The sequence below is a fragment of the Seriola lalandi genome, unplaced genomic scaffold (genome assembly GCF_002814215.2).
Source record: "Seriola lalandi dorsalis isolate HSWRI2012SDOR001 ecotype SW California unplaced genomic scaffold, Sedor1 jcf7180002054476, whole genome shotgun sequence".
Taxonomy (NCBI): Eukaryota; Metazoa; Chordata; class Actinopteri; order Carangiformes; family Carangidae; genus Seriola; species Seriola lalandi.
Window position 1 is genome coordinate 601,958 of NW_019525029.1, and position 22,669 is coordinate 624,626.

Below are 22,669 nucleotides of genomic sequence, written 5' to 3' on the forward strand. Positions count from 1 at the left end.
GGGGGGGGGGGGGGTTGTGAAAGGAGCAGACAGTGATGATTGAAGGGGGGGTGTAAAATTTTAAGGATTAAGGCTTAATAATGGCTGACAAAGGCAATATCGAGTAGAAAACAAGTCATCCTTTAAAAAAGGTCATCTGGAACACTATCACCTTGGTCAGAGTCTGCTGTGTTTAAGGGTTAAAGGTCAAACAACATAAGAAGGGAAGCAATGTTAAGATATTTGAAAACCATCTCACACCTACAACCTTTCTCTCTCCTTTGCCTGTCTTTCTCGCTCGTACACATACGCGCAGCCTTTTAGTGATGGAAATTCTCCAGACGTGTAACAGCAGGGCACCTCTCTTGGGGTTGGTAACCATAAGCACACAAACACATATTCTCCTGGATCTTGTCTGCAGAAAAGGGAGTTCAGTAAACAAACTGCAACATCACAAATATCATTATGAAAGGCTCCTAATGCTCAAACCACATTTGGGAGTAAGAGGCAGTGATTCTTTTCAGTCATTTACAGCGAAACATGCTATAGGAGCAGATAAACATTCACTGTTATAATTGTCTGTGCAAATGGCTTGGCTGGGGATAAATGGCAGCTTTATAGACGCACCAGCAGAAGCAGCCTGACAGACTGACTTAGTGTTGCACTCAACATGGCAGCAGCCATCTTGTCAGTATTTTCGGCAGCACTGAAAAAAATGGGAGATTTTCATCCTCATCCCAGCTCTCGTCTATCGCTACTTTAAAGCTGCTTTTCAGTGTTTTTGCCTCCAGTTTATCTGTCTCCCCTTCTATGTCTCCCCTCTCCACCTCCCCTCTCTCGTCCTCCTAAAGCCCCAATTTTTCTGGCTCCCCCACCTCTTCATCCATCCTCCCATCCTGTTTCTATCTCCTGGGTGATTTCCCAGTGGGTGTCCCTCAGTACCACAGTACAGCCATGTGAATCCGAGAGTAACTGTTTGTTTAATGTTAATGGCAGCCAGATGCCTGGTTCACCACCTTTTGGAGTTGTGCATCTCGACAATAGCAGAGAAAAGAAAAAAGAAAAAAGATGAGAAGGGGACGTGCCAACAGATGTCTCATCTTAGCATCTGCTGGGAAAACACAATACGTTGGCACAAAGAAAAGGAAGATTAAAATTTGACAATGACAAATTAATCTGAAACCTAATTGATTATCACAAACTAAATTCATTAAAGCTTTTACTATACAAGCATGTCGCCTGGTTGTAATTAAGATGCAATATATTCAGGGCAACATATGCAGAGTTTTGGATACTGTATTAATTTTTTCAGGTGAGGTACTATGCTAGAATGTATTGAAGTATGATGGCATGCTATGATATGAAATATTATAATAACCTTTTCGTATGGAGGGCTGCCCTTCCTGATATATACTATACTGTTTTCTACTAGGATGTCATTCATTTAACACCACCTAAGTGATGGTGCTGACCACAATACAGACCCCTGACCACACCATGAATGAGTCTAGGCTGACAATGGCATTTGACTGTACATTATTTAGTTCAATGGGCTACCAAAGAGCTAAATTGGATTCCGGTCAGTCCCACTAAGGCAGATATACCAATGCAGAAATATGTAATCGCAGTGACACCCTTAACCACAACATTCTGCTGTGTTGTATTTTAGAAGGAAGCTGATTTTTAACATTATCAGTGTGGGGTGATTGCGTCCATCTCGAAGAATCACATTCACATAAGTGCCTCCACCCACACATTCATTGTGCAGACTATTTTCCATCCTTTCCCAACCTCCAGCAGCACTCATAGTCAAAAGCACATTTTGACTGCTTCGCAAGCAACCAACAGAACTTGCTTAGGGTGCTGTTGAAACTGAATTCAGCCGCTGCCTCTCTCATGTGATTAGCCCTTGACTTGGTCAGCACATCAGGCCCTGCAGGGCAACTCCACAGACAAAAGATAATGCCAAACGCTCTCCCTTGCTCTCTCGAATTAACAACATATTTGCACAAACAATGAGATTCAGTCAAAGACACTGTAATCTACTCCAGGCAAATGCAAGGTGTTCTGTTGAGAAAGCCAGAAGGCTAATTTGTTTTTGTCACACTTGAACTCACCTATTGAACTTAAGGCTCGGAATACCAATATTATATTAAATAAAGCATTGTGTTGCTAGCATATTAGCAAGAAGATGTTGCTCTATGCTTAATGTGGAGTAATATACCAGAGAAGGGGAGCAGTCAAACTTGACTTATTTTCTCTTAAGCTTTAGGAAAACATCTGGGATAAACAAGAAACGGTAGTCAAGAGGTGGGGACTTATGTTATTAAAAAGCATTGGTGAGGAGAGATGAGATGGAACAGGGAACAAGTTTTGAATCCATAACTTTTGAGGATGCACAAAGCCTGCGAGATCTACTGTGTCTCTTCTTTTTTAGAAAAAAAAACAAAAGAAATAAAGTTTCTACATTAGACGTAGGGCACAAGATGGAAATAAAGTGTAAGGAAATTTTTTTTTAAAAAGTGCATAGTACAAAGCAATTCCTGTCATGTTTGACTGGTTTCAAAAGATTGATGAAAACTGTTCTTATTGAGGTTGAGTTTTTCACTACTCCCCATAGTGAGGGTGAAGCAGGAGGTACTGATGTGCTACAAAGCAATCTGACCATAATGTGACTCCATTTTTATTGGAACTGAACAACACTTTGCATTTAACTGCTCAACTGACCACACTGTCCCGACCTCAGGCAGTGCTGCAGGGATGCCAACTGAAAACGGCCATGACCATATGTGGGAGTGTATGTGCTCAGTGTTCTCAGTGTGCTCAGTGTGTGCTCTGTGTGTGCTCAGTGTGTGTGTGTGTGTGTGTGTGTGTGTGTGTATACTCAGTGTGTGTGTGTGTGTGTGTGTGTGTGGAGGAGACAGGTCTGTGTTTGCATGAAAATGAAAAGTACAATGTTTATGAGCATACTGTTGTTCATTTATGGGCTATATTACATGTGTGCCTGTGTGTCCCAGTAACTGTGGTGAAGCCAGCTTCAGGGCACATAAGAGCCTCTTTTATCAAGAAAGTTCATGTTTCTGGTCATCTTGCTCGAGCCCTCCAGGCCACTGGAAGCCTGACTCAGAAAAAGGTCAGCAATTAATGCTCAAATTTAGTAACTTTATTACACCGTGACCCGTGTTTCTCTGATTTTGAGTGAATCAGAGCGAAAAAAAAACATTACAATGATATGAACACAATACTCTCATGAACCTGCAAAATGATATTAGTGATATAAAAACACAATGTCTTGGTAGCCTTTAACTGATCTAATGCTCATACCTCATTGCATGCAGTAATTGCTTTTTTTCACATGGCCATTAAACTATGTAGCCTCAGAGAAACAACGCAAATGGTATTACATTATGATCCAATAAGAATTAAGAGGCTGGCCATTTCCTCTTCCTGCACAAAAGATGATATAATCCTATTTCGGGATCTCCATCTCATAACCCTATACATCTCTTTCTCTCTCGCCTCACTCTCTGATTCTCCCCTGAGATGCTGTTCGTTCTATGAGAAGGGCTGCTGCACATTGATCCCCACTATCTGTGTCGGGTCAGTGGATACAGCCACACTCAGCACTTTCTCTATGCCTGGAGAGCACCCAGGCTGTCACAGGCTGCTTTTCCCCACTATCCCTGAATATTCACCCTCTCCAAGGAACAATGACAGGTAATCTTTGTTGACCCCCCCCTGGGCCACTGCTACGGCGCTGAATAGATGTCAGATATTTAGATAATATGTGGCGTACAATATGAAACCCTGACATCCAAGATGTTCAAAGGTGCTTCTTCATTTGGCCCATGTCACATGGTTTTACACAAAAGCTCAGAAGTGAGGTACATTGTGTGAATCACTAAGATCAGTAAAGGGTACACTGGGATATTCAGTTTGAATAAATGTAGAAAGGACTTTCACTTTAAACACATGATACAATGATAAAACAAATTCTCCTCAACCCTAAAAAAAAAAAAAGCCAACCAGCCAACAGCCCTGAACCAGCTCGTCCTGACTTAAGACCTATGCTTAGTAGCACCCCGACCTCCATTATGGTAATGCCTTTTCACAGAAAACCTAATTTCTTCTGACAAAATGACAGAATGCCTTACATGCGCTCAGGGGGGTGCTCCTCCTCCTGTGAACAAGTGTACTGTACAGTGGTTGCAGGCTTGCCGACATGTGCACAAATGTGACATAGTCCTCTGAGGAGAAAAGAGGAGGCTGTTTATACTGTACGTATCTGTGTGCAGTACCTCCGAACATACATCATTGCTAACATAGTCTCAGGAGGCCCATAGTATTGCATGGATGGACAGTCATATGCCATAAATACCCATACTGTATCTAGTGCACTGTACATGGGCAATGTCCAGATCGCAAACTGTAGACTCTGTGTCTTTGTGGTTGTATTGATTTGCCTTTAAAATACATGTGTTCACTCTGCTAGAATACAGGAAACATGATAGCAGAGGAGCACGTTGACTTAAAGTATGTTAATTGAATTTAAGATTTCCTCCAATAAATGGGGACTGCTTTTTTCAAAATGATCACAGAAGTGGACTTTTAAAGAGTTTATATCAAATTGATTGTTTCCTCAGATGACACCATCCACCTCCAATCGTGTAACATAAAATCCTATCCCTATCAACACACAAAAGTAAAACAGGAAAAAAGGAATGCACCAAAAATGGCAACACAAAACAACAAGAGAAACAGTAGCTGAAAATAATTAATTGATTAACTGAAACTAAACAGCAAAATTATTACTTTAGACTTTAGCAATCTAAAGGAGAGCTACAGACTACATCTTGATCCAAAAGCTCACCATACATAAATTCCCTGATTGTAAGCAAAAGGGGCCAAAAAGCCTAGAAGCCAGCTCCTCTAGCTTTATATACCACTTGACCCCCAGAAGGATGGGATTGCATGCAGGTTCCCAGATTCACTGGCCAACAACACAAGGGAGGAGGAACTAGAGCTGAGGCCCAACACAACACACATTGACACATTTCTATAAGTTACACATTCACCTGTGGGGGAAAATAACACCCCCACCCATAAAAAACAAACAGACCATGTTCATTCATCTTAGCACTTTGAAAACAATCACCCTTGAGGAAGTGCGTCAGCCACAACATTATCATATCCTTTTCTATGCTTTATTTATGGCATCACATAATTTCCCCATTCCACAGCAAACAACAGAAGGTGTTGGGTCACTGTAGATCCATGAGTGAGCTATCAGTTTTTATTCAAAGTTCAAACAACTGTTCAAACATGGGCACAAATTAAATATTCAATCCCTAACGATCTTACTGAATTGTAAAATTCACAGCATTTAAGAGTAATAGGTTGCTCCTTGTACTCCGACGTGTCTGTAAACTGCACTGTCACTGAGTTTATTAACACAAAATGGAGGTAGTGAGCCATACTGAATGGATGATGGCACCAAACCATCTGAGATGTACTATACTATACTAGATAGGTGGAAAAATTGTGGATAAAGCTGGGGCTGTTTGCTGTGTTTTCAAAACATAATGGCCTGTAGAAACAATTCCCCAATCTGAAGTAAGCTGTGGACGCACTGCAAATCAATGCAACCATGTCAATTCTCTCCTAATTAGGGCTTCGTGGGTTTGCTTTTAAAATAATCTGGAAGAATTACATTTTAGTTCTCATTTGTTTTTCTTAAAGTGACAGCCCTATTGGGTGAAACTATATGAGTCTCTTATTCCTCTAGGAGGCCTAATGAAAGGATCCAGACTTTCTTTGTCCTCTTCTCTCCCCACTTCCCTCAATCTGTGACACAGCAGGCCTGTTTCACAAATGTTTCTCAATATCCTAAAACATGCCTTGTGCCTTCGCCCCAGCAATAACAATAACTACTGTACTATACTGACTGCATGTAGGACTAACATGTCTTTATGTATGAATAGTGCTACCCTAGCGTGTATAACAACAAACTTTGCCTTTTGATTTGTGAAGTTTAAATTCGTATCTATTGGCTGACATGACTGGCCAGAGCTGAACACAAGATGACACTGATTTCAAAAACTTTGCGTACCACTGTTCACTTTTCTGCTGAAAAGTGATCTTTCCCTGAGTGGCCCATCTCAAGAGCCTGTCACACATCCTATAAACCCATGAACTAGCGTAGCTTAGCGTGGAACGCTCTCACTGCCCAAAGTCTCCCTTCCATCCTCTTCCAGTGCTTCCCGTCCTCTCCAAAGCTTTGATCCTCTAAGCCTGCAGAGTTACAGTATCAGTCCTCGGTTACACTAAAACCCACACTCACACATCCAGAGCTGCATTGGAGGACCAACTCTGGCTCCAGCACTAAGCCTCCCAGTTGATATAATCCATCCTGCTTCTTTTCTACCTGCAATGCCCTGGTTTTAAAGCAAAAAATGTATTCTGCAATTGCTTCAGCCTGCTACAATGTCTACATAGGTGAAATATCTTCCTCAGGCTGCTCAGACCAGTTTCACACCAGCCCACATTAGATCATCATCTCCAAGCATTCCACATCAGGACATCTGCTCTACTTCCAATGACTGCTTGTTCTATCCTCTAACCTCCAACTGTCTCATTCTAGCAGCACAGCTTCAGCTCTCAGTTCTTTTACTGTGGGACAGCCCCTCAGTGCCTCACCATCCCAATCATCAGCACCACCACCGAGCTCCACACCACCAGGGGATGGACTGGGCCTACTCAGTCTACCCATGGCTCCACCGACAGGGGATAAAGGGATAAAGAGCCTCTGCTCAGGGACTGATTACTTACATCTGCCAGGCCAAATCCCAGTGCCCACACATACACACACATACATGTGTACTAACACCACACAGGCACACACTTGGCCTGCTGCTAGCTGCAACGAACGCACTGATGCATGTATTGTTTTCTGACATAAGCATGTGGAATGTGGGGAGGCTGTGTGCATGTGTGCGTTTGTGTGTGTGTGTGTGTGTGTGTGTGTGTGTGTGTGTGTGTGTGTGTGTGTGTGTCTGTGTGTGTGTGTGTGTTCAGGACTTTTATTCATGTGTAAGTAAGAGATTATATGGCAATGACTGTATAATGAAAACATGTATGGTAAATTGTTAATGGCAGAGCCATCACTAACTTCATATTATTGCTCCCATAAACATGTCAGAGGCTCCAATATAGTCCACACTACAGCAATAACCCTGGGCAAATGTCTCTACCTTTAATGCTCATGAGTACTGAGACACTGCAAACACTTCAGACCACTTCATCTGAAATAAACAAACAATAATAGTTTCTCATATCTTAAGATGTTATTGGAATCATGTTTCTCTCACTAAAGTTTCTGACTGTTTCTTTATTATTCTCTGTAAATATATAATAACAATATTCTGTTGCAGTAATATACTACCATTTGCACTTCACAGTGCTCTCTGTGGTCACTTGTTGACTTTAACCATGCCAGCCTGTGCCAGATGATTTCCTGTAGCTTGTAAATATACTATGAAGTTGTTGGCACGGTGCTTTTTTTCTGAGCGTTATTAAAATCAGAGCTAACAGGATACGTTTGGCCAACGTTCCACATTAACAATATTCATCTAGAAGTAACCAATACATGTCTATCAGGTCTTCCACTAGTAATATAATGAAAAAGGAAGCATGTTGACTATATATTTCTGTATGTATCTGTGCACTGAGCAAAAATATGTTATTGATGGAAAAACACAGTTCTAGAGCAGACATTAGAATATTTTCATTCTGACATTTCAAAAAGCATGATCAGAGCTTGGACTTTCAGCTGGCCTGTATACAAAACAAATGTCAAATACCACGGGATTGGCAATGCCACAGTGTAATAGAGTTTAGCCTTTGACCACAAAGTCATCAAATAACACTGTTCTTTACTCTTCCCATTGATTGTTAGTATTAGAAAGCTGGCATCACTATCAGACATTCCCAGTGAGTGGATGTCAGGTTGGCCCACTGAACTCTTGCTTCCAGCTCATCTTTCTCTCCAGAGGAATAGAAGGAGAAAAATCATAACTCTCATAAGAGCATATTAATCCCATGGTCTGAGCGCATGCCGCCTGTGAGAGCTTACCTCTGTCAACAGAGATTTGTGTGCTCTTTCACACACACACACCTGTGAACATAAGAGTATAAAGGTGCTACACAGTGCTACACAGGAAAAAACCAAAGGAATTAGTGTAATTTAAGACAGGAGGGGGAGGAGTTACCATCCGATGTTTTAATACGACGAACCTGGATCAACCAAAGATTATAAAATATTATAAATACAGTAATGATTTATCTAAGTATCAAATCAATGTTCTCTTATTCAACAGATTTTTCTTGTAGCTGGATTGTTAAACAGATGTCACATTTTCAACATTCATACACGTCTGTATAATGCAGCAGCTTTAAGCTCCTCAACTACATCCTGTCCTCAAAAGCATGTAAATCGCTAAAGCCTTGAAGGCCACTGTAAGCACTGTTGACTTGTTCAGTCAGATAATTCAAGTGTAAACAAAATTATGGAGAATAGGCCTGCATGTCAAAGCTTGCAGAGATTTGGCTATGACTTCAAGAGGACTTCAGCTGGAGTGGTATATTATTGTTGCTATTGTTATCAAATAAATTGATCTTAATTTGGAGCTAGAATACTGTGAGATTCAAGGGTGCAAGGAGTCAGAAGAAATCGCACATCCAATTACCGCCATCTTCAGGCACGATGAGAACCAGCTCTTTAACCGTTTAAAGATACACTGGATTCGTGACTGAAAATCTTTGCAACATAAAGCCAGTTCAAGTCGTACATACATCTTATAAAGTGATGATTACAAAAAGGCCGAATGCAGCGTTTCAATTAAAATACAATTGTGTGAAGGCGATGGATGACATTTGTTTTATCAGATATATTGGTCGTCCTGTTTCATCCTGAGATTGCGGTAACCATTAAACGTCCTATATAGGGAGAGCATGAGAGTGTGGCTCTGGGGTGTCCGGGTGATGCAGAGCCTTCTGGTGCCAGGATACATTTAAATTCACTGTCAATGAGCAGCGACAGCAGCGAGACAGACGAAGATGGGAAATAGGCACTATAGCACCGCGTTGTCATTTGAGGGAAAAGAGACAGCAGTTGACTTTAGCGCAATGAAAACAAGCTCATCAACAACGAGGCTGCGCAGATACCAAACATAACAGATCCCAGCGTTTCCCCTTGGACGCACACTGTGTGGAGCGCTGCGGGGCAGTGGCGCGCGCGCATACACACGTGCACATATACACAAGCACACACAGGCGCACTTACACTAGCTATATACAACTGTTTTAAACACGCCACCCCAACCAGCAGCTGCTCAGTGAAAAGATTTAGTCTGCATGTTTACCTCTGTGTCGTAGATTTTGGTGATGAGTGAGAACGAGTACTTCCTGGACTCCCGTATGTGCTGGATGGCCAGTTGGACCGCCGGCTCGATCCCCTGGCTGATGCTGCTCATCAGGGCCGACTCGTTCATGGGCATAAGAACCATGATGGGCAAGTTTTCCCCGTCCCTGGTGAACCAGCTGTTGTCCTGTCCGTGTTTGGTGCGGTCGTTGCACACCTTGGCCAGTCCAGGGTGAAATAGCAAAACAGAGAGGAGCAGGCATCCCGTCGGGAGGAACATCTCCCAGCCGCTGCAGTCCCTCCGGGCTGGAGCCATGCTACCGCGCAGGGTGACCGAATGAGATCCCACCGTAGTCTCACTGTTTGGGCATCGCAAATTCGGGCTCGTCCGGGATGCTCAGACGCCCGCCCGTCAAGCAAATCGTATTTCAGAACAGAGCAGACAAGAAAGCCGCAACAGCCCCTGCAGTGGGCAAACTCGTCCTATGGATTATGACTGCAAACTGAGAAAATATTTCTACTCTAACAGTGCCACTGTAAGAATATTCCAAGGGCGCAGAGATTTGCGTTGCAGAGCGAGAGCTATTGCCTCTCGGTGTCCGTCATCCAAACGATCTCCTGTCAAACAGCCCTCTGATTCAACCCCGCTTTTCACCTTTAATTTGAATCACTTATTTTAGAAGCACAAGAATGTCCCGATTGATGCTCCGAAAACACAGAGATAACCCCCCCTAAGTGTAGAGAGAAATCAATCACTAGCTGACAGTTGGTGCGGATACAAAATCACCTCCGAAGTAAATTCCCAGTCAAGAGATGTCAACTGCGGGCATCCCCGCCAAACGCAGCGCCGAATCTGACAAATAACAAGACAACCTAAGGAACACGGAAAACAGACTAAAAACACGCAGAGTTGATGCTGAAAGCTTGACCGCAGATTTCCTAAGGGGAGATGTCGAGAGAGTCTTCCCTGACAGCCTGTGGGACTGGGATGCTCATCTCCGATGGTGCGTCAGAGAAGCGCTGAAGCCGTTACTGCTGCTGCTGCTGCTGCTGCTGCTGCTCACCGTGCGCGCAAGAGGGAGCACTGAATGTGGAGGAGGAGAGGAACTGAGGGAGGGAGGGAGGGAGGGAGGGATACAACAGCCTGGTGGAAAGGCTGCATAGGCTTTGTGCAGGGCAGACTCATCAGTGGCTTGACAGCCATGGGTGATTTACTGGGCTTTTATGTTAAAGGAGGCAGACGACGTTTCAGACATGCATGGAGCAGGCTAGTTAAAATATATTGAGGCTGTATACATGTGTATAGCTCTGTTATGTTGCACGCCACATAACAGTCACATCAAGAAGAAAAACACCTCTTCCAGCTATATTTTTCGTGACTCATTATAAATGCTGATCCTCGGGGATGGGAGATTGTTCCCACAGGTAGCTGGGCTTTGATCCACTGTGTAGCTGTACCTGCAGCACCTGCCGAAGTGTCCTTGAGCATCATAAGAAATGACTGGCTGTGCACGTCTAAACCAGACGATGAAAATAGAATCCCCACTAGGACCAATAATAACTATGTAGAATCTATTGAAATGAAAATAGACCTACTTAAAAGGACTGGGACTCTTTGTATGTACTTTGATGTAGTGGTATGTCTCATAAACAGTGCCATCTAGCAAGCAGTTAAACAAAATGTGCCAAAATATGGACTTAAGTTAGGTTCAGACATCACCAGGTGTCCTTGTTTACTTTTCCCAGGAAACCTTCATTCTCACAGAAGTGAACTCTATCCCATCCATTGTAATTGGATGAGATGAAATTTGTATACATCTTACCCTGTTCCAATGGATGTATAGAGTTCATTATTCATCATTATTAATATTGGTTTAAGTCTTTGCACTGTAAAATAATCATAAAATACTTGTGGATTCTCAGCCACAAATTCAGCAGAATTTCAGCACCATGGACAGCGAGCTCCCCACACTGGGAAACCTCTGCGCTGTCCATGGTGCTGAACTCTGTAACAGAAGAGCTGAACCTGTCCTCCTGTTGACATATGTACAATAAACAGCATAAATTACTTTATTATACATGTGACAGAGAAAGATGTCACAAATAACTAAAATAAATGAATTGGGTAACTTTGCTTATGGTAGCAAAAATGAGTAGATCCTTGATTAAACATTTCGACGCTTCTTGGCATTTAGTGTAAAAGTTCACTACATATAGTCACATTTATCCTGTTCCAGGCCTGAGCATGACCTTCTTGAATGCCTTGATGTTAGATGGGAAATGCTGCAAATATCCCACAGGTGCTCAGTAGGGTTGAGGGTGGGTAACATACTTGGCCACACTGCAGCACCTTCATTGCCTCGGAAGAAAGTTTAACGTCATTATGACGTTGAAAAAGTGCCTGACAACCTAGCGTGTGGAGAGAGGGTAGCATCTACAAATTCATGATGCCATCAATGAAGCGCAATTCCCCCACATCTTCAGCATTCATACATCCCCATGCTTCACTATGGGAACCATGCACTTCTCACTGTACTCCTCCCCCTTGCATTGTGACACATTTTGGATGCTATCAGAGCCAAAGAAAATATTTTGGTCTCATCAGACCAGAGTATATATTCTCAAAAGTCTTCACCTTTGTCAATATGGGCCTTGGGCAAAGATTAAACTCTTTCTTGTGCTTTGGCTTCCTGCATGGACAATGACCATGAATTCCACCTCTACACATCTCTACACGTTGTGTCTTACTGTGAGACGAAACAGTCAGTTACTCCAGTTGAGCTTTCTGGAGCTTTAGCCAACTCAGGCACTTGCTTTGCAATACTCCTGCACTTTTCTCAGCAAAAATCTTTCACCTCATCATGTGGTGAATACTTATGGCAACAACCTGAATGTCCCAGGGAGCTTGTCACAACTTAATTTCTGTATCATTTTTTCTGCTGTGTTCTGATTTAATAACAGCAATTTTCTAATCCACTTGTTCCCTTGTCCTCTTTTGTGCAATGAAATCATTTTCTTCCTCAGGTCTCCACACAATTCTCTCCCATGTGGTGCCATTGCCGTCAACATTAAGTCTGTGAGTAATTCAACAGACTCATCTGCTCATCAATTGCCCTTAACTAGCACCAGAAAACATCTTATTAAGTATTATTTTATAACTTTCAAGAGGGTGATCTCATTTTTGCAACATGGCCTTTTATCATTTTGAAAATATTTTCCTGTTTAGTATTGACATGTTTCAATGGTAATTGATACACCAGCATTGCTGGAACATTGCATCATAGGGAACCCCTGTAAAGAGAGACAGCTGTATTTGTAGTACTCATTTATGCTGTATACTGTCCATTGGCCCATTACCTGTACTTATCCAGGGGAGCTTATACATATTTTTATTCATGTCTCTGTGCACGAGGATTACTGTCTCCTGTGGCACAGTGGTCCAAAAAAAAAACAGGCAATTATTGCAATAGTTTGCAACACAATTCATGGTATTGTTAAAGAGGCGTGGGAAGAGAACAGAATATGCTGTGAGGGGGTAACTGTTCTCCACATGTGGGAAAAATATGAAAGCCTTTCAAGTCATCAGCTGCAACTGTATTTTAAAACAGAGGCACAAACAGTTTGACCCACACAATTATATCACATGCACAATTACAATCAGCGTCAAGGGGGATTCTTTAAAAAGCGCCTGGATAGAAGCATAAATAGGAGTGAAGTGTGTTTCTTCCAATTCAAGGTGAGGATGAATATGGCACATGGTCCTAAAATGTTGAAGTCCAAATTGCAAGACAGGTGAAAGGATACAAGTCTTCATTTCAAATCATCCTACAAAGGATGATGTCAGAATATACAGTACTATTTCAAATACCATCAGCAAGTGTTTCATTTTTCAAGGTGAATCACTTTGCTATCAGGAAATAGGCATTATAAAGTAAATATTGCAAAGCAAATACTCCTAATCACACTATGATTTCAGCCCCTGCTATAACACAACCATTGTATCAATTCTCATTAGGGTTTTAAAGTATAGAGCTGTCACGGTTGATATGGCAGAGCTGACCCTCCTGACCTCCTAAAACACGGCTTATTTTATATGCAAATTGCACATATAGAAAGCATGTAAATGTGGTCAACACAATGCCAAACTAAAAATCAAAAGAAATAGCTGTGTTCTATGTACTTTATATTCATCCACACAATAAACTCATAACACAGCTCTATTTTCACTCTCCTCTCCATAGTCATCCCATTTTTCTATTCAGAGTGGTCCAGATGAAGAAGTAGGTCAAGTTGTCGTCCCATCTGTTTGTTTCGCACAAGACAACATCCCTCCCTGCTCTAAACATTCCCCCAACACCCAGACAGAAATATGAGGTAGAACACTGAATCCAACAACAAATCAAACTCTGTAATTGCAAGGTGAGGGAACTACAATTGAAATGGCTCTGAAAATGTGTGTTTTAATTAGCACATAGTATGGTTTGTATTAAAACTGTACCTACAGACATTTCCAGGTACAATCAATCAACAACTCCAGATGGACACTTCAGTTTTTGTAATGTAGAAATGCTACGTGTTCAGCTAATGATTGTTGCAGACACCCAAGTGAAAATGTCCATTTCATTCCAGATTATGAATCATTCATTAAGCTTTCAATCATGGCTCTGCAATGTGCCCGTCCTCACTAAACGAGATGTCAAGCCAATATATCACCACTAATTGGAACATACTTGTGTGGTATGAAGGGCACACAGTGAAATAATTATACTGATGTTGGTACTTGAGCAATCAGAGATGAAATTTTATATTATGGCTGTAGATTCAGTGACCATGCTCATGTAGCAACTTAGACCACAGCTGTGAACGTGTTTGTCCATGTCAAATTCTTTTGAATTGTGGCACTCAAAAACAATAAGAAACAAACAAAAGAATAACCCAGGTTTAAGCAATTCTACTGCCAAACACCTGACATTCAATGCTCAGAAGGCTCACAAACGCATGATCCAATCCACACACACACACACAGAGATGGCTCACATGTTCCTGTTTAATAGAGATTAATGGGGTGGTCTGAGGACATCCCTCACCAAAACTCTGACAATACGCCACAAATGCTCTATGAATTTTAAATGCCAGGTATTCAGAACAGGATGAATGAAAAATGGTATTTATGATGCTCTCATATTTCATAGCTCAGATGGTTGTGCTCACGGAGGGAATATCCATGTACATCTTTTGTGAGTTGTTTGGCGAATGAGCAGATGACTGAATGGCCTGATGGATAATTAATCAACTTCATGTCACTTTCATGTAAATTCTGTAACCTTTTTTTCTTATAGCTACACTTGAGCTGTTTTGATTAATATTTCTGGAGAGTGTGAGTGCCAGACAGGAAGAAAGGTTAGTGCATTTATCTATCCATCCAGCCACTAATTCACAATTTACCCGCGATGGAACACTATGTTGAGTTATGTTAAATCTATAGAGGCTTAGTTTGATTTTGTATCACATTCCACATCCGTGAACATAAAATGCTTTACTGCGATCTTCTTATCTCACAGACATATGCACTTGAAGTAAAAGCTAGAATAGACTTTCATTTATCCCAGATCAACACCTTACTTCACAGTCATCTCACACATGACTGATCCCAAAACACCAAGCCAAGGACCACGGACTATCTCGAAATGGCACGGACAAGTTACGGCACTATACAGCAGAGAACATTTTATTATGAATCTCTGAGATGCTTCTCTCCCTTGTTCTCGACACGCTTGCCCTGCCAGTTACAGTGGCAGCTATTTGAATAATTGGTTTCAAAATCTGGAGTCACAGTCCTGTGAATTCCATGCATACCAACAAGTTGAGGAGCAATTCTTCAACAGGGCGTGTTCCATGCATGGCAGTGGTGAATGCATGTTTTATGAGCTTGGAAAACATGAAAACACAGCGGACTGTCAACTCGGAAATTTCCCCTTGGGATAAAGAAGAGGGATGACTCACATTGGCTTCTGTTGGGATGCTTGGAATTGGAGCTTCCTAATTAGAATTTTTTTTTCCAGTTGTGATCTAAAGAAATTTGTGCAACTCATTTAGTGAGATATGCCGTGTGACACAGTCTCTGGACAAAATTAGTGAGAAGTTTGTTGGTCATCAATGTGGCAGAAAATATAAGAAAACACTGTAAATATATCCTCTTGTATGAGTAGACAAATAAATTACTTTGTCATGTCATCTTATACACAATAAAAATAAAAATGAACAATGAACTTTTAAATGCCAACTGACCAAAATTAAAGAAAATACAAACAGCACACACGTGAACATCATATGGCCCCGTGCTTAAAATACTAGTATCACACACCGTTGGAGATGGACTGAAACTGTAGATGTTAGAGATGATAGTTCAAGAACTGCATTAAATTGTGGCAGGCCTACTGCAAATTCAAATATCACATTGCACAATAAGGTGTGATTTAGATCTCCTAATTATCAGAGTATGTTTTCCTATATTAGCCTGACGAGTCATTTTTGTTGTAAGTTGAAAGCTGGCACAGCTGGAATGGTTGATGGCATACACTCTTTAGTAACTTAAATAATATATTCACTAAAAGAAATGTACCTTGAAATGTTCAAGAAGACAGCTGCAGAATTCCTCATATTTCCATCATCTCATCATACACTGGCAGTCTACAAATACAAGACCAAATTAATATAAATCATACAAAACATTAAAACAGCAGACCAGAGCCTTCTTACAGGCTCAGTCTTCTTTCATCCACACAATTGTTGTCAGTTATTCTGGCTGGCTTAGGTTACAGGACGGAGCTACCCCATGCATTGAGAGGCCTTTTTAAGAGCAGACATTTTTACTTGTCATACTAGGAAAAGCACAGGTGTTACTAACAATGGCTTCGTTCTAATCAAGATTTCCAGTAAGCCTTGACAGTGTGGCAGTGAGCCAACATGCATACTTCCAGGACCTGGAAACTAAAGCAGCTAAATGGGTTATAGCAATCTTCTTTTTTTAATTTACACCTGTACATTGCCTATTACAACATGTCCAAATATCTTCCAGCCCTTGTTTGTTTAACTAACAGGTTATGGAGGGATGTCAATCAAGCCCTGTCTGTACAAGCCCACTCAGTCGTGAGAGGAGGTCTAATCAGCCAAGATAATTAAAATCACCTGTGTGGCTTAAACATGGGCGTACAGGCCAAAGCCTGAGCAGTAAATACACCTGTGCTTTTCCTGCTATGATATCTCAAAATGCCTGCTATGAAAATGTTCTACAGTTTGGATAATGTTGGAGTAAGGCAACTAATTAATGTTAGGGAGGGTTTTGGTCATAGTTTACTTTCAGGTAAAGAACCAAACTGACCACAGGGCCAGCACCTTTTATCAATAACATTCAGAAACACTAAAGATGACGCTTATTTACATACATATATGAATATTAAATGAAGCTGCGACAAACATCAAAACACAACAACACTGAAAACAAAGCAAAGACGTCAGACGTCGTTATTAAAAGAGTTTTCACGAACTTTTTTGGGTGGTTTTTTTTTTTAGATGGTGAGGTGCTGCTGATACCCATGCTATACCACTTTCGTAGCTTTGATTCAAATTAACTAGTATGTTCATGTTTATATGCCACTGCTCAATAGTATTAGAATCACCTTTACAATGAAACAAATACTACGAATAATATCACAAAATTTGGTCGCATAGGCTTTTAAGAAAACGTTTGCTGACTCTTCAAACACTCATCTACCCAACTGAAACACAAATCACTAAGTGGACTAGACAGTAAAGAAGATGTTTACCTTGTTGCGGCCTGGTTTTAGCCCAACGCTTTTGTTCTCCTTAACAAATATGGCCGCTAGAAGCGACGTTCCTCATGTAGAGCGCCTGGTTTGCATGTAGGATAACTTTGTTGAGGAGTTACTCACTGGCGTAATATTATTGATCCTACCAGTCACGAGAGAGGATGACATGATTACAAATGTTTTGCGTAAAGTCGGGTAAGTCGGGGAACTGCATTACAGAGCAAAAAATCCGACTTGTTCCCGTGTTCAAATAATTGTTTCCAACTACGAGCATGTAATTTCTGACTTTCCAACGTGTCATGAACGCAGCATTACTTGCAGGAGATATCAAAAGAGCTAATTGCTGCCATTTATCTATCAGCATGCCAGAACTCAGAACAACTCATGTACAAAAACCTAACCTAACCCAGTTGACGGGAATTCACATGAATTGAAGGTCTATATTTAACTCTATATTGCTATTATTTTATGTAATTTATTGTGTTTTTTTTTTTTTTTTTTTACATATACTGTATAAACTAGCTTATATTTTTAATGCATGCCATCATTGCAAAAACATGCGGGGCACAAGTTTGCTGACAGACGGATGATCATAGAAAATAAAAGCTACTACACCAACATTACTACAGCAGGGTGAGCTCAGGATTTCCAGGCTCATGGTTGTGTCAGAATGGACAGAAAATACACACAGCATGTTTGTGTTTTAAAGGATGCCCTGTGCTGTGCACCCTAGAAAGATAATCTTGAATGGGCATGCTGCATTTGTCCTGGTCAGAAGAGGTTATCAAAGCCTTTTTTATCCATTCTGAAATTAAATCAAGAATATGAGAAGAGACTGTGTAAAGTAGGCCACTGCCTTCAAAAGAGCTTCAGTTGCGGCTGTGCTGTGGGAGGACACTATTTTGATTACTGTCAAGTCCTAGTAATAGCAAGAACTATGTCTTACATAATCACACTTACAATGAATGTTTCCAACGTCATCTACAGCATAACTGCTTTGTAGCAAGGGTGATTGTTTCAACAGCAATTCCACGTGCCTGTGGGATGAATATTATAAGATTAAAGCAGAGTAGATGTAAGAATGTGCATGTAGAGCAAATATAGTTAGGTAGACAAAATAGATATTTTCCTTAAAATATAAAAAAAAAGTCTAATGGTATAATACTCATTTGTGAGAAAATGTATATCCTACATTCATGTGTGACATATGCAAGGATTTGTGTCTTGATATGAAAGGGGAAATTATTTCCACTCTGGCAAGGAACACAGTCAGAAGATAGATCCGCAAACCAGCATCCTTTTGATCTATGCATGTCAAAATTCCTCATATACGAGAAAAAACTGCTGCATCTGAATCATACTCGGTGAATTCTTGACTGCACCTACTAATAACAACATGGGTAAAAATATGAACATACCAAAATTTTAGTGGGATTAATAATACATACTGAAAGACAACCACTGTCTGCTGTCATGATATTGTTTTCTGAGACTGATAAATCACTCTTGACATGCAAATTTATGTGCATAATCTGAGACGGGGAATTCTGCTATCTATAAATATGTCTAGTTTTATAATCTGGACTCCACGCAGTTTTCAGACATGATTAACAGCAGATGAACAACATGGAACGAGTCTGTGGAATACAGCATAACCTCAGGTTTAGAGGTCCAGTCTAAAGTCGGAAGTGACAATATGTCAATGTGTCGTCTCTGTTTTAGTGGTCGGATGTCAGATCGTCAGCTCGATAATTAGGGCCTGGGGTGGCAAGAGAGCAGGGTAAACGAGCTAGTAGGAAAGCTGGAGTCACGCTATCACACATTAACCCCAAACTATTAATAAAAACTGTCACTCTAATTAGTGGGTAAGAGCAGATACATACACAGAAAAGCAAGCACAAGTGTACTGGCTTACACTGACTAACATGCACACAGGCACATGCACACACACAGCCAAAGTTCTCAGACTCTCACACTCATCACATGCATGGCCATTCCTCCAAACACAAAATCTTAGTACAAACTTTCACTCAAAGCGATAATACAGACACTTTCAGGGGAGTGAAAGGGAGATAGAGAAAAGGGCAAAGCGAGCAAATAGTTCAAAGGAGAAATTGAGGGGAAATTAGATAGAGAGATGAAGAATAAGCTGCACAAAAAAAGAGGTGCAGAGAAAGAATCTCTAGGCATTTCTCTGGGTCAAGTTAATGACAGCTGTTGATGCATGTGCATGTGCCGGCCCACAGTGCATGTGCTCAGAGATGGAGGGGGTGGACAGCAGCTTTGCAAGACCTCCCACCTCAACTCACCCCACCAGCATTAATTATACACAACCTCTTTCCGTCCACCAAGACCAAGAGGTACACGCTCCTAAGAGGTTAAAAGCCATTGGATAATTTATCTATGTGTGAGCTGATTGGTGTGGCTCCCCATGATAAAGATGGCTCCACGGGTTGCATGCGGAGCACTTGGGGATGTAGTTTCTATTTCTCTTCACTGGTGATTGTACTAATGGACACAGGAGACGCCCAGCCTCTCTGAGCTCCAACATATGTATTGATCAGTGATTGCTTGTGGAATGCTGACGGCTTCGTCTTAATGGCTCAGCAATGTGAACTGTGGAGTGCAGTGTCAAGTTCACAAGCACTTGTGCATTAATAATGCTCTGCCTCAGGAGTCTGTGAGTGTTTTCTCAAATCCAGGACAGTCCCCGAGATCTGGCGAGGGACAACTTTCTCCTAAAGCCAGACCTCAAGAGAGTTACGCTCAAATCTGGGTTATCTATCATCAAGATGCCATACCTCTGAACTGTTCTCAGACAGTGAATAGGATGCTGATTTTTGGACCCACAGAGTATTTTGAGTTTTTATACTCGCCCAGGCTTTGTTCTTTTGCAGAGTTAGCTGTTCACAAACACAAAAAGTTTTCTTCTCTGTGAGGAATCTCCATTTGATGCTCCTAGATTCACTTTGAACAGTTTTCCCACTTCACATTTCATGGAGAGGCTCAGGGCTGGCTTGCTGACACAGGTTTGAAGTGTATACTATTCATTTTTGGAGCAGAGGTGTTCCTGTGTGCACATATTGACAGGTTTCTCTCAGGCCATTGGAATTACATAATATCTGTGCAGTGATATCCTCCTTTAAAATGTAGACACTATAACTGTATGCAAACATGTTTAAATATAGAATACATGTAAAATGTATGTGTTCATGTACCCACTCATTTATGCATGGAAAAGGATAAAAATGCAAACCGACAGACACACATGCACAAAAATTGACCATAATTAAAAAGGACAAGCACACACACAGATAAATACACGGTAAATTATACGTTCACATTCCTCGACACAGCATGGTATTGTACATTATGCAGGCTCAATCATGATATCACACAAACCATGAAATGAAAAATTCTAATATCAATTATGATTATAAAGCCCATTCACACAAATATTTCAACCAATCCCACCCCCTCGAACAATAATATTCACACAAACCAGAACTGTGTGTTCAGTTTTATAATAGACTGACTGCTGCTGCCTGAGCACATTATTCACAACAGTAAGGGAACATCCAAAAATATTTTTGCAGGCAAATAGCTTAACAAATGAAAGCCATGAAAGATAGATGAGGAAGTCAGTGCTTCATTCATATTTGATAGCTGGGCTTAAGATGCATTACCCAGCCAACACAACAAGCCATAAGCTGACAGTCCCAGAAATAATGAGCTTGAAGGAGCATCTGTGATGGCAGAGGAAGGTGTGTGTGTGTGTGTGTGTGTGTGTGTGTGTGTGTGTGAGTGAGAGAGAGAGAGTGAATAGATTATGCTGGACAGTGGCTTAGAAATGCTGTGTTACAGTCTGACAGGCGGGCAGCTGTTGTCTCTTCTGCTGTGGTACAACAGTTTAACAAAAGACAGGAAAGAGGTTCAACATCAAAGACAACTGACTCATACCTATATATACATATATATTATATATATGTATATATACATAAAGGTATGAGTCAGTTGTGCACGATGTGTGTACACACACGTGTTGAGCAGACAGTTTTGTGTGTGTGCACGCATGTGTGTGTGTGTGTGTGTGTGTGTGTGTGGCCCCAGGTGCCCATTAAGGCCCCCCTCTAGTCTGCCAGTCAGCCAAGCATCAGATCAGCTGATGCGGCTGGATCGATAAGCAGGCAGGCAGACTCTCTTCATTAGGAATCCCTGGGGCCAGGCCACCTGCCACTCACTCACCGGCTCCTCTCTGGCAGGAGCTACATTGTGTGCCTCTGGCTGCCTCCTCTCAATAGATTTTGTGTCTCTGTGTCTTCTCTCGCATCCTTTGTGTGTTTGCTCCACGAGAGTGTGTCGGTGGAGAAAGAAAACGACATACTGTACCTGCCACCACACTGACACCTATCAGAAGTAGTATTCTGGCATCTAGTGGAAGATCTGCAGACACCAGTGATGGATATGATGAGGCGCTCTGAAGCTTTGCAGGAGACAGTGTAAAATAACCATGCCATTCAGATTCAGAAATCAGACGGCATGATGAAGCAATGATGAAAGTAGAGAATGAGAGAAAAGAAAAAAAAAAACGGGACAGTAGAGGGCAAGAGTTGTGAATTTATTGTGAAAGCATGCACAGGTGATGAGCGAGTCATTCCACTGAAAGGAACCGTGGAGGACATGAAAGGAAATGTGTGTTCATGTGTCTTTCTAAGTCGGTGACTCGTGAGCGAATTCCACTTGCTTGTACAATACATCTGTTCCAAAAGATGAGAAAGCTTTTACCATTATAACACTGACAAAAACTAGACTTTAGGCTACACGTGTGGTGGTTGAAAGGAGAAACATTTTCTGAACATTACTGAAATAAATCAAACCTGTGTCTGTAAACTGGATTGTTTCAGCAAAGTTACACAAAAAAATAAAATCTCAATATGTTCATGCAGTATGTTTTAAAAGAAAATCAAAATGCTTAAGGCTAATCATAATTTTGAGTAGTTAATCAAAGAGCTGCTGTGGGAAGCAGTTTGGAAGTAACCTAGCCAACCGTGCTGGCACACTCAGCTTCCCCCCTTCAACATTGCACAAAGGTCTAATAGCTGTGGCACTTGAGCTTGATGAAAGCAGGGCGATGAAAGCAGAGTTAGGCAGTAAGAGGAGTTGGCCCTGCTCGCTGCCACTCCTCCACATGTCTGCAGGCTCATTATCAGCAAGCAGGCTCAATGAGCGCAGTCCTACATGCCCCATTTCCATACCACTACCCGCTGAGCATTGCTCACCTGTCACTTTGGTGTACTATTACTCGAAGAACTGGGCCTTTATACAGAGCAGTGTGAGCACTTGTAGTTTAGCTTTCCAAGGTGAAAAGAGGGCTGTCGTATGCATTTTTTTTCTGTGCATGTAGCAGATGTTCATATCCAGGGAGGGTTATGTTTTGAGTTTC

At 41.4% G+C, this 22,669-nt stretch overlaps 1 protein-coding gene across 1 annotated transcript in view; it reads right to left on the minus strand.

The window, feature by feature from the left end:
• gabbr2 (gamma-aminobutyric acid (GABA) B receptor, 2) overlaps nucleotides 1–10,433 on the minus strand; it is a 176,255-nt gene extending 165,822 nt beyond the window's left edge. The window contains exon 1 of the mRNA XM_023412306.2: nucleotides 9,399–10,433. Within this exon, the coding sequence (XP_023268074.1) occupies nucleotides 9,399–9,713 (315 nt within the window). The 5' untranslated portion in view covers nucleotides 9,714–10,433. The remainder of the gene's footprint in view (nucleotides 1–9,398) is intronic.
• Nucleotides 10,434–22,669: the final 12,236 nt, after the last annotated feature.